This window comes from Neophocaena asiaeorientalis, unplaced genomic scaffold (genome assembly GCF_003031525.2).
Source record: "Neophocaena asiaeorientalis asiaeorientalis breed wild unplaced genomic scaffold, Neophocaena_asiaeorientalis_V1.1 scaffold606, whole genome shotgun sequence".
Classification (NCBI taxonomy): Eukaryota; Metazoa; Chordata; class Mammalia; order Artiodactyla; family Phocoenidae; genus Neophocaena; species Neophocaena asiaeorientalis.
Window position 1 is genome coordinate 1,477,750 of NW_020173687.1, and position 12,244 is coordinate 1,489,993.

Sequence of the window (12,244 nt, forward strand, 5' to 3'; positions counted from 1 at the left end):
TTGCTGCCCGGAATGACCTGCACCGTCTCCTGAGCCTCCGGCACGGCGTCCACCACATCACCGTCGGCCTTCTCGGGGCAGTCGTCCTGAAAGACACAGCATCTCGGTGCTCCCAGAGCCCCTCCAGCCCCGCCCGGAGCCCCCGAGACAGCAGCCAGGCACCGCCCTCCTTGTGGGGGGGGCCCGCACAGCCTTCTGGGTGTGACCAGACGGGACAACACCTCCTACGGAAGCTGAGGATGCCTCTCCCAGGTGGTTATTCCGCCACGAGCTGTGCTTCTGCTCAATCGAGACGGGGTTCGCACTTGGTGACTTCAGAGGGTTTTAGCGTTTCTAGACTGGGGATCACGTCTCGATAAAAAGGTGCAACTGCTACTTCTTTTTCAAAATCAACGGGACGAAGGGGAAGAACAGGGTGGTTATTCAGGCAGCGGTAAAGCGAGACACTTAAACCGTGAGAAGCACAGCCTTGGATGCCTCGCCACCCGCAGGTTATGTGCTTTGGTGCCCGAAGCTAAATAAAGACACAGCTCAGTGACAAGTACCCACAAAACGCTCCCTCCTTGCCAGGTTCCCTAAGGGGCGACAAAGCCAAGCTGACGCATTAAAACACACCACTAAATGGAGTTAACATTCCACTGGATGGTCTTTAAATGGAACTTTACTTTTTTTTTTTTCAGTTTAAAAGAGCATTATTAGAAACGATGTCTAATAGCACCCATGAAATATCACAATATAAAAAACACTAACAGGAGACTTCCCTGGCAGTCTAGTGGTTAAGACTCTGCGCTTCCACTGCAGGGGGCACAGGTTCAATCCCTAGTCAGGGAACTAAGATCCCACATGCCACATGCCCCGTGGCATGGCCAAGCAAACAAACAAAAAGCACTATCGATCCCAGTGGTAGCTGAACATTTTGTTATGGACACCTCGGGTTTGGTACAGTCTAATTTATCATCTAGAAAAATGTGACACCTCTTTTGAACTATCACTTCTAGTTTTAAGCTCAAGAAGAACTAGTCTTAAGAAAATCAGTATTCCAGGGCTTCCCTGGTGGCGCAGTGGTTGAGAATCTGCCTGCCAATGCAGGGGACACGGGTTCGAGCCCTGGTCCGGGAAGATCCCACATGCCGCGGAGCAACTAGGCCCGTGCGCCACAACTACTGAGCCTGCGCGTCTGGAGCCTGTGCTCCGCAACAAGAGAGGCCGCGATAGTGAGAGGCCCGCACACCACAATGAAGAGTGGCCCCCGCTTGCCGCAACTAGAGAAAGCCCTCGCACAGAAACGAAGACCCAACACAGCAAAAATAAATAAATAAATAAATTATAAAAAAAGAAAATCAGTATTCCAAAGTTCCAAGGGGAAAGTATCCTTGTGAAAACTTTCCAACTGTTGGGTATATTACCTGGTACTCAGAACTAGAAACGCAGAAGTGACATCCACTTGCTCGTTTAATGGGTCTAAGATCACAAGGTGCAGGGAAACAGGAGATTTATGAAGAAGTATCCAGAAGAGGGACTTCCCTGGCGGTCCAGTGGTCTAAGACCCTGTGCTCCCACTGCAGGGGCCCGGGGTTCGATCCCTGGTCGGGGAACTAGATCCCGCATGCCTCGCAGTGTGGCCACAAAAAGAGAGAAGTATCCAGAGGAAAATGGAGGTGTCCTCTGCTTCCACCAGGCTCGGGCGGGTAGAGGCACAACTGGGACGCAGGTGGACTCCGCCCCCGTCCAGAATCAGAAGACAAGCAGCTTTGCTTGAGAGACAGGTTCCGTGATTCACCCTAGGCGCCGTGTTCCCCGCAAGCGGCAGGCCCGGCCAGGCTCCACCCACCCACCCCACCCGCGGGGGACGCCGCACGGAGCCGCTCACCAGCTTTGTCTTCCGCAGGGAATCGGTTCTCCTCTCCTGCTTCTTGAAGGACTCGTACGCAGCAGGGTCCAGGCCCCACAAACACTCCGTCCATTTGCCATAGATCATAAAGAGCTTCTTTTTGCTGTAGTCAAACGGAATTTTTTTTAAAAAAGTTACCAGTTAACAATTATAAACCGTTCATCTAGACGTGCAGCACCTTAACTGTGACCATGGAATAAATTCTCGTTCTGGCATGTCTTCTTATAAGTTTTGGGGATGTTGCTGGGTGTAAATGCAAAGATGAAAAGTTTCATTTTAGCATCTCTTACTCGTGGCTTTTGAGACTAACTATTCACATTCCTTCACAAAAGCAGAAAAGAGAAAATGAAGGTACAAAAACCTGAAGGGCGAAAGACGGGCCGCAGGAGACGAGATGATGTGAGAACAAGCGTACGACGTTATTACATTGAACACCCTACGCGCCCGATTGTTATTTTTGAAATACATTACATTTTTATGTACCGTGTGTCCTGCAGCCCTTTTCCTATAAGCCACATAAACAACCCTCCCCACGTCCAGCTGACGTGGTCTCTGCTTTATCTTCGTAACCTCAAGTCAGATACCCCGTCACTGTCTGCCCACATTTTTCATTTCGTAATAACCTCGACAGATCTTTCCAGATCAGCCACCAGAGCTCTCTGCCTGAGTCCAAAGGAGTGGTGTCAGCCGTGTTGGGCCCTTGTTTCTCTTTCCCACGTCTCCCTCGGGGGAGACCATACAGTTGGCCACGCGCTCCCTGGAAAGGCTGCCCCGCCCGCCGCGGGATGTGCTGGGAGGGCCAGCAGGCAGGGACACGTGGCCAGACCTCACTCGGCAGACAGCCTGGCAGACGCTCTCTGTCTCCAAGAGACGTAGCATTAGGAAAGAGCATCCAGTGTAGGGCGGAAAACCAGAAACTCAGAACAGGACTGGCATGGCTCACTGAGTGCCGGTGGGCGTCCGCTCCCGCGGCCTGCTTCTGTGGGTGAGCTGACCACAGGGCGGGTCAGTGCTATTCCCACTAACAGGAATGCTGCCCCGTGAAGTCCACACACCAGGTCCTAACTTACTTCAAGGGGCGAAGTGGTCAGAGTCTTACGTCTAAAGGTATTTTAAGGAATTAGAACAGGTGAATTTCCGGTACCCAGTAGAGTGGGATGGAACAAAAGCACCCACTGCTTCACACTGGAAACTTCTTTCTACTCGAAAATGTGTATATTTCAGGAGCTGGAAGGAATCTTATGGCTGTTATACAGCCCAAGTTACTTATTGAAAAAAAGAGAGAGAGAGAGAAATTGAGACCCAACACATAACGTGGGGGACCCCCCCCAATTTGTTAAGATTACCAGTGGCCATTCCTCTGCTCACAAAAGCTTTAAAAGTCCCAGATTTCCAAATTGGAATGAACGAGTCCCGTGAGAATGAGGCTCATGAGCTCGGGTTTGGGTTTTGCCTGACGACCGTCACGGACGCCCGGAGAGAGAAGGAAACACAGGGTCCAATTCTAAAATCTCAGTCCTGTTTGCACAACTGCAGTTTTCCCTCTCAGTGAAAATGTTGAACATTCTCGCATCAATTTTATCAAAAGAAAACAGACCCAGATCTTTTACCCTCAAAGAAGGGGAAGTTGGGCTCCATCAGTCACCACCCTGAATGGTGCACTTAAAATTCATCATTATCTCCTTCTGTGCTCAGTAATGAAATGCTTTTTCTAAACAAGAAAGAGTCATAACTCGTCCTCCCCGGCAGATGTCACCGGCACAACTGTGTCTTTTGCAGAGACACACACGCCGTCCAGGCACCCTGTGGCCCAACCCACACGCGGACCTACTTTTTGTCTTGAATGTACCCTTCCACTTTGTGAAGTTCTTTTCCAAACAATCCACACGGTTTAAAGTGAAGCACACACTTATCTCCAGTTCTGCAGGGAAAACAAACACAGGCTTCTGTTGTAGACATGAAACATCCAGGAAAGAGAGAGAGAGAAAAGAGGGAGGGAGGGTGGGAGAGAGTGGGCAGACTGGAGGCTGCCCAGGGCGGGGCAGCATCAGGACCAGTGGACAGCACAGGGATCTTTCCGGGGGATGGAAAGCTTCGAGCACTTCCTTGTGCCGATGGTTGCACAACTCAGCAGATTTACTAAAAACCATGTAAGCGTCCACTTTACCTGGTGGATTTTATGACATGTAAATTACATCTTAACAGATATAACAAAGCCAACCAGCCATGAACTTCTAGGAATAAGGCCTGACAGACTGGACAGTGGACAAGATTTGAGAACGGTCACTCTATTTTCATCAGGGAATCACACCATTCTTCAGTGTAGTTTAAAATTTCAAAATAAATTCACTCTTGTGACTAAAAACAAAGAAATATCAACACAGAGCAGTAATGATGACTTCGATCAGTGCCAACCAGAATCAGATCCAACCACCACCACGTGTGGGGCCTCCCAGCCAGTGAGGCCCGTCTGGAGGCCGAGGGGCACGGGGGACCAGGGAGGGGCCCGGAGAAGCCGACAGCAGCGTGAAACCACGGGCTGAGTGCCAGCTGGTGCTCTGGGTGCTGCACCGCCACCCTGGCTTTGACCGCTGCACGACTGTCGGGGGCCGTTACCTGTGGTTCACAATCTCCACCGTCCCGTACTGCTCTATCCAGAGTTTCCCGATAATCACGTTGTGGACACAGCAGGTAGGGTTGGTCCACGTGTAGGCTTCATTATGTCTGAAAGACGCCAGAGAGCAGCAAGTCAGAGGCCAGCGAAGCAAAGACGCTGTGCGACCTCAAAAACAAAACACCAGACAGAATCAAACCGTAATTGACTTAAAACCTGCAGAAGAGCAGAATACCGCTTTGAACTCCCTGAACAGGGGCTACTTCTTTAGCATTCGTTTGAAATGTCCTTCTTCTCTCCTTTGTAGCAGCAAAAAAGCTTTCTACTTAAATGTCAGGACAAGTTAATAAGCAAGAAAAGGCTGAGACAAAGGCAAGAGGTTTCCTGTGAAGCCCTCAACAGCACAGCCCCTCCACCCCAGCTTGCAGGAACCGCGAGGTCCCCAGCGCGTGGCCCTGGCCGTTTGGGGACCTGCGTGTGGACCCCACAAACAGGTGCTGAGCAGATGTGGCCAGACGTGTGTCTCAAGGGAGGCTGCCTCAAAGAGCCACAATTCAGGGCAAAAAGCAGCTCAAAGCACAGGCATTTCGTGATGAATATTTGGAATTCCTTGAATTTCCCAGGAACCCAAAGGTGTTAATTGACAAAGTTTGTGACCTTTCACTTCCCCGTGCCTCACCCGAGAAAGCCAAGAGAGCTCGGGACAGACAGGACAGGCACCCTCCCCAGGAAGGGGCCGCCCTCACGGTGCCTGGGTGACCTCATCTGCCCCGAGGTGGAGGGGTTGGGGCGGGGGTACTGGGAAGACCACGCTCCTCCAGCCCGGCGGGGCCACAGGAAGTGCAATGACATCAGAAGCTTCCCATGGGGGCTACGGCTAGCGAGGCTCACACCCCAGGGAGCCGGCTGCGCCCCTCGGGTTTGCAGCGCCAGGCGGTTGCCAGAGACTCAGTTTCTGCTTTGAGGGTCTTTGATCACCATCAGATTGGGCGCGTTTAGATTTAGATTTAACAGTGCTCGGGCATCCTGGAAGACGGCCCCTTCCTTCTCACCTCCTGGTGGTCAAGCCCGGCATCCCACCCTGCACACTCAAGCAGGGCTGGGCTGCGTGGCCGGCAGCACGTGCACATAGGGCTGTGCTCACTTCTGAGGTCAGGTTACAGAAGACACTGCAGGTTCTGTCCCGGTGGTGGTCTGCCCACCACCCCGGGCCCCAGCTCTGGGGGATGCCAGCGCCTCGTCTGCACAGCCGTACGGAGCAGAGGGTGGCAAGGAAGCGAGGGCCCCTGCCAGCTGCCGGCACAGTGGACGCGGGAGCAGAGGCTCCTCCCACCTGTCTTCAGGAGGCCTCCCGCTGCGCCCGCACAGAACCCCGGCAGAGCCACCCACGCTGCCCCTGCCCTCCAGCCCCCAGACACCGGGGTGGGGGGGGGGACGGGGACAGTGCCGTTTCACACTGCTGAGCTGGGGCTGTCACGCAGCAGGAGGTGATGACCACGAACAGGGACCGAACCGCAGAGATCGGGGGAGAGAAGACGGGACCCAACACGGTCAAATGTGAGGAGGACCCCCAGGAACAGCCAGCCCGACGAGGTCTCCAGCCTCCCTAGAGCAAGTCCCTGCTGCTGGAAAGGCTCCCTGCCCGCAGAACACGCAGGATCCCTCCACCAGAAGGACGTCTTCATCCTAAATGGAAACGGATTTCCCTTCGGATGCGCGGCCGCCCACTCACTTGAGAAGCTCCAGCGTGATGGTGCCACGCGGCTCCGCCTCCACGCTCTTCCCCCAGAACTTGAGCTTCGGGTAGATGGAGCCGTGAAACAGGAAGTCCTGATGGAGGCCCTCCGAGTAAAATGCACTGATGGGGGGGTGGTGGCTGACCTGCTCGGATATGAACCTGAACCCTAAGTCTTCCCTGGGAACAAAACAAGGAAAAGAAAGGAGGGGGCAGGAGGGACAGTCAAAGGGCCTCATCAGTGACAACAAAGCCCAGAAAGGTCAGCCCAACCCGCTCTCAGCGGGCCTGCAGCTCAGCGCTTGTGGCGCTGCAGGACCTCACGGCCACCCGGCCTCCACGTCTGGAAGGGGCGCTGGGATAAGGGGACCACGCGTGCTGTCACACGTGGCAGAAATATCTGACGCGGCTCCCTGACGTCACACTTGGCCTAACACTGACCACACGCAGAGCACACGCACACGCGCTGTGCCTCCAGGGCCAAAGTCAGTACCACGCAGAACAAGCGACAGTGCAGAGAGGCCTCCCGCCCTGCACGCAGGTGCACAAGGAGCTCTCAGAACCAGTGAACTCAGAGAACTGACAGCAAACTGTCACCTTAGTCCTCGAGGGAGGCCCACTGCCCAGTAAACCCAGAGTAGGACTTTCCAGCCTCCTTTCAAGGCTCCTGGCATTTCTGTGATGAAATGTCCTATGCCCCAAGATACTCCTGGCCAGGAAATAGGATTTTTAGTACACTCTCTTTTTCAATAAAAATGTCAGTTTTTAATTGTTCCAGAACCCTGAATACACCTACAGCTGTAGTCATTGACAATTATAAAAGCACAACCACATAATTACTAACTTAACTGGAATCAGAACTTCCAATCATTACAGAGGGAGGAAAGTTGAAAAATTAGATTTTAAAAAGGTTGCCTACCAAGGTATGTAATTTACAAAATGAATACTTGTCTAAGAAAAGAAAGTGTTATTTTTAGTTATCCAGGAGCAATCTCTAAGGATGAGAAGACACTGGTGAATGGCCAGGCTTAGTTATGTTGTCCCCCAAACAGGAAGATGGCTCCGTCTCACACGTGTGGCACGCGGCAGACACCGTAAGCGTGACCTAGAAGTTAAGGCCTGACACACAGTTAAGAGAGAATGTCAGTGTTTCCCATCAGCCTGTGAAACTATAGTTCAAGCCCTGAACTACGTTCATGAAAAAGATGAACAGGGCTTCCCTGGTGGCGCAGCGGTTGAGAGTCCACCTGCCGATGCAGGGGACACGGGTTCGTGCCCCGCTCCGGGAAGATCCCACATGCCGCGGAGCGGCTGGGCCCGTGAACCATGGCCGCGAGCCTGCGCGTCCGGAGCCTGTGCTCCACAACGGGAGAGGCCGCAGCGGTGGGAGGCCCGCGTACCGCAAAAAAAAAAGATGAACAATGAGGGGTGTCACTCTGTATCCAGCATCTTGGGGGGTTCGTACGCTTTTAATCCATCTGCTTACTTCCCTTTGTCTGCAACTTTTATCATATTACGCTTTGATTTCTCTTTTCAGATATTTCGATGATGCTTTTAATAAACAAAAATGCTAATAATAATCTGACAGCTACATAAGGTCAGAATCTCGAACCCTGGACTAAAGCAAACTAACCGGAGGGAGGAAGCTTTTGCTCGAGAGAAACATCTAAGAAAGGAGGAAACTCCTACATGAATTCAAGACAAAAGTGTCCCCTTAAGAGTGACCCTCGGGGCAAGCCTTTCCCTTGCCTGGGTCTCAGCTTCCTCGCTTCTAAAAGGAAAGGGCTGTGCCTTATGGCCCTGCTTGGTGTGAGATGCCACAGCCCAAGGTCACGTGCGGAACCCCTGTCATTTACAAAGCCCCCCAGCAGCGCACATCACGCTTTCTCCCAACTCGTCCAGCTTTCTCAAGGGCAATGCGATGTGGAGAACGGCTTCTCCACCGCTCAGTGCCGGCCGACCTCTAAGCCACACTAAAAACCCAGGGGGAATTCCCACTCTAGCGGCGTGTGGAGAAGGGGTCGCTGCTGAGCCACCCAGGACAAGCCAGAAACAGTGGAATTTGAAACTGACGTGAATGTTGCTTTCCCAACCTGGGAAGTGACGTGTGGGCAGGTGTGTGCAAACCGCCCGCATCACTGAGATGACGATTCCTCCCCAAACGGTCGGGAACCGGTGCAGATACACACACCCCCACCCACCCGCTTACACCCTACAAACCTGAAGAGTGCCCGTTCTAAGCTGTCCGACATCCCCAAATCCCACCACCATTTACTCTCCATTGGAAAAACTCAACCATTAATAACACATATGCAATAAAGGACCCAAGAACCACAAGTGTGTGGTTCTCTGAATCCAGGATGCGTCGGTCACGGAACAGCCACTGGTTTTATAAAGATGCTGCAAACTAAACTACACCTCGCAGAAATGCCCGAACACGAGCACCCAGCAACCCGACACCCAGCGCTGCACGCTCCCGGGCATCCCCTCTCCGTTCCTGAACCTAACGCGTTCTTCCGTTTTCAACTCGGTTTTTTCACCGGGCTTCTGTTATGTCATTAACACAACAGCTCTCGTACATGCACCATCTTCCCACCTGCAGTAAACCCCTCAATTCAATCAGCCTGGAGAAATCCATGCTGGACAAGGAACCACCCTTGCCCGTCACCAGAAGCACCTCACACACGAGACGGTCACGAGGGCCTGTCCCCTTACCTGGTTAACTCGTACGTTTCCCCCAAGAGCGGATTGAACGGCTTGCCGGTCCTCTCCCACTGGGAAGCCACAGCCGAAACCGCAAAGGCCGCTACAGACTGGAAACAACCACAGGCTGGTGAGGGGCGGCCGTCCATCAGAATGTGGGAGCCGGGGCGGTGAGGGTGCCCCACTCGCTCGCTCCTGGGTGCCTTTTCAGTCTCCACTTGTAACACGTTTGAAACCGCAGAACTTCCGGGGAAATACTGCTTATCACCCGCCACTTCCTCACAGCCATGGAAAGCAGGAACTCTGCCGCCTTCCACCCCCAGCCCGGGCCTACCTCGCAGGCCCTGTCCATCACACACATGTGCACACACACGCACACACACACACACTCACGTGGGGTGATGGTGCTGAAAGGGCCCAAGAGGAGCCGAGTGCCGGCGCCACGACCCGCTGCAGCCCTGCAGCTCCGACCACCAGGCAGCCGAGACCACGCCCGCGCGGAACGTGCCCACGACAAATGCCTTGGCCTTGGGGCAGGACAGCACCTCAACATCCGTGCAAGCTGCACTGGCCCTTCTCCCAGGTGTCCCACTGCTGAGGTGCCTGGGTCCCTGCCACCACATGGCCAACCTGATGGCGTCACGTTCATTAAAAGCTACGGTCCGCACCCAGCCAAGCTGCACCCAGCCTGGCCCTCCCCCCGAAAGGAGCCCGCCGCCCACCTGCATCCTCTCCAGGGGCTGGGGCTGGCAGGAGGCTTTGTGGATGAGGTACACATGCTCCATATACTCCGTGATCCGTTGCAGGAAACTCAGAGGCTCGTTGAAGGCGATGGGCATCGTGATCTTGGACAGCTCCTAGGGGGAGCCGGTGAGGACCCGTTACCGCTACCACTACCGCTGCCGGTGGCTTTGCCCAGACACCAGTGCCCCCACACCCGCCCCTGCTCCGAGCATCATTCCCTGCAGTCGCAGCTGCCCGCGCGGGACGAGACTGGAGAGGCCCTGTGGGGAGCCTGGCCTGCGAGACAGCCGCCCGCACACACGCCCGTGGGCACGGCGCCCGCCCCCCCGCTCACGGCACACGAGCCTGCAGGCACCCCCAGGCCGCCAGCTCCAGTGACGACCCTGCTCCTGTGTGTTCCTCATGCCACCTTCAGCTCCGTGGTCCCAAAGCATCATTCCAACCCGTCACCCCAGGGTGACTTGGAAACTCCTCGGCCTGGCAAGTGAGACCCCCTAACGCGGCCGGCTCTCAGGTACCGTGCAGGCAGAGCAAGCGTGCAGCCCCTGGTGCAGGGGGAGGCCGGGAAGACGCTCGGGGACCCATACTGCAGTGGGCGCCGAGGGAGCCGGCATCTAGGGAGGAGGCTCCAATGCACTTCGAGAAGGCAGAGGCCCCTCCCAGGAGCACGGCTGAGCAGCACAGGACTGGCTTTGTCAAGGAAGGACCAGGGCTGGACAGGAGCGGGAGGGAAGAGGAGATGGGAGGGAGGGGAGGGAAAGAAACGCTGCCGGCCCAAAGCCAGGAAAGATGCTGGCCTCGCTCACGTCAGGAGACAGGGAATGAAAGCACACGGAGATTCCACTGCACACCCAACTCAAGTGGCAAAGCCCCAACCCTCTGACCCCCGCCTGTTGGCAAGGCTCGGGGGACCCAGGCCTCCCACACCTGCCGGTGGGAATGCAAAATGCGGCAGCCTCCGGAGAGGAGGGGACCCAGCCACGCCCCCCCACCCCAAGCCTTTGGTCCGGCGGCCCCATGTGCAGGAGCCTAGCCCACAGTTCCTCCAGCACATACACAGCAAAAGGCCAGAAACAACGCAAACATCCAACCACAGGGCCACGGTGAGTCAACTGTGGGGCAGCACAGCGCGGTGAGCAGAAGAACAAGCAGCAGCTCTGCCCTCGAGGCTACACTGTGGGGCGGAAACAGGTGGAGAGGAGCCGACCGAGGCCACGCAGTCGTCGTTCTCACGCGCGGGAAGGGGGACCAGAACGTGTTTTGATGGTCACCTCCAGACTGCAGGGAGGGCACGGGGACAGGAAGCTAAACGCCTGGAATATACCTTGTCTGAGAGATCTGACTCTGGACTTACAATTTTAAACCAAAATTAGATTTAGAAAAGCCATCTCTAAACACCCGCAAATAAAACAAAACAAATGAACCCACACCACCTCCCTGGCGGCACAATCGCCCAGAGGCGCTAAGGCACAGGGACTGAAGATTCACCCTCGGGGCAAGAACGACAAATGCCACAGACGTGCTCCTGAGCCGCCAAGGGTGTGGGCGCAGCAGCGGGTCACAAGCTACATGCTGCGCTAAATCCGTCATCTCCTGTGCCGTGAAAAACTGGGCGGAATAGAGACACAGACAGAAGACAGAAGAGGTTAGATAAATCCTGTCGCGTGGAATTTGAAGCATCGTTGAAACAAATCAAAACACAGCTCCTAACTCTCTCCCCTGAAAAGACCTAGAAACAAGACCAATCCAGTAGCCTCCCCCGGGCCCAGCTATGGTCCTGAGCTCTCTCTCTCCCTGGACAATAAAGGTACAGAAGGAGCAGAGGCATCTTTTGTAAAGGAGTGCGGGCCAGCCTGAAGAGGCTCTTACAGCCGGAGACGGACAAGTGTGACTGGACACAGCACAGGGCCAACCCTGTGAGCTGGCTGGTTAGACCAGTTATGCTGCCAGGGAACCAAAGACATCATCTGAACACCTTGACAGAGAGTCACTCATTGATCCCGACTGTCTTATGCAAACCACGTTCACAGTAGAGGAGGGGACTTTCTCATCACAGAAATATTCCAGGTCATGGAAGAAGGGCAATCGTTGTCAGCCTGGCTCCGACTTGCAACTCCTGATGAGATAATGGGTCTGGGCACCAAGCACCAGCAGTTCTTAAATTCAGAAGAAGAGCAACAGAAAGGTCTTGTGGCGGAAGGACCCAGATGAGTCCCACACAGACCGCAGAACACACACAGGAGAGTCACGCTCAGACGACTGGAAATTGGAACACAGAGTGGGCATTTGATGATGCTAAAGAATTATGTTACTTTCAAAAGTAGGATAATAGGGGGCTTCCCTGGTGGCGCAGTGGTTGAGAGTCCGCCTGCCGACGCAGGAGACGCGGGTTCGTGCCCCGGTCCGGGAAGATCCCACATGCCGTGGACTGGCTGGGCCCGTGAGCCATGGCCGCTGAGCCTGCGCGTCCGGAGCCTGTGCTCCGCAGTGGGAGAGGCCGCAACGGTGAGAGGCCCGCGTACCGCCCAAAAAAAAAAAAAAAAAAAAAAAAGGGAAA

The 12,244-nt window shown here is 54.7% G+C and overlaps 1 protein-coding gene across 1 annotated transcript in view; it reads right to left on the reverse strand.

Annotated features, from left to right (window-relative positions):
* OSBPL2 (oxysterol binding protein like 2) overlaps positions 1-12,244 on the reverse strand; it is a 39,596-nt gene that overhangs the window by 3,492 nt on the left and 23,860 nt on the right. Inside the window, exons 6-12 of the mRNA XM_024750343.1 lie at positions 9,666-9,800; positions 8,956-9,053; positions 6,238-6,420; positions 4,508-4,615; positions 3,723-3,812; positions 1,859-1,994; positions 1-68 (exon numbers count right to left, since the gene is read on the reverse strand). The exon at positions 1-68 is cut by the window's left edge and continues 31 nt beyond it. Coding sequence (XP_024606111.1) covers positions 1-68; positions 1,859-1,994; positions 3,723-3,812; positions 4,508-4,615; positions 6,238-6,420; positions 8,956-9,053; positions 9,666-9,800 — 818 coding nt within the window. The remainder of the gene's footprint in view (positions 69-1,858; positions 1,995-3,722; positions 3,813-4,507; positions 4,616-6,237; positions 6,421-8,955; positions 9,054-9,665; positions 9,801-12,244) is intronic.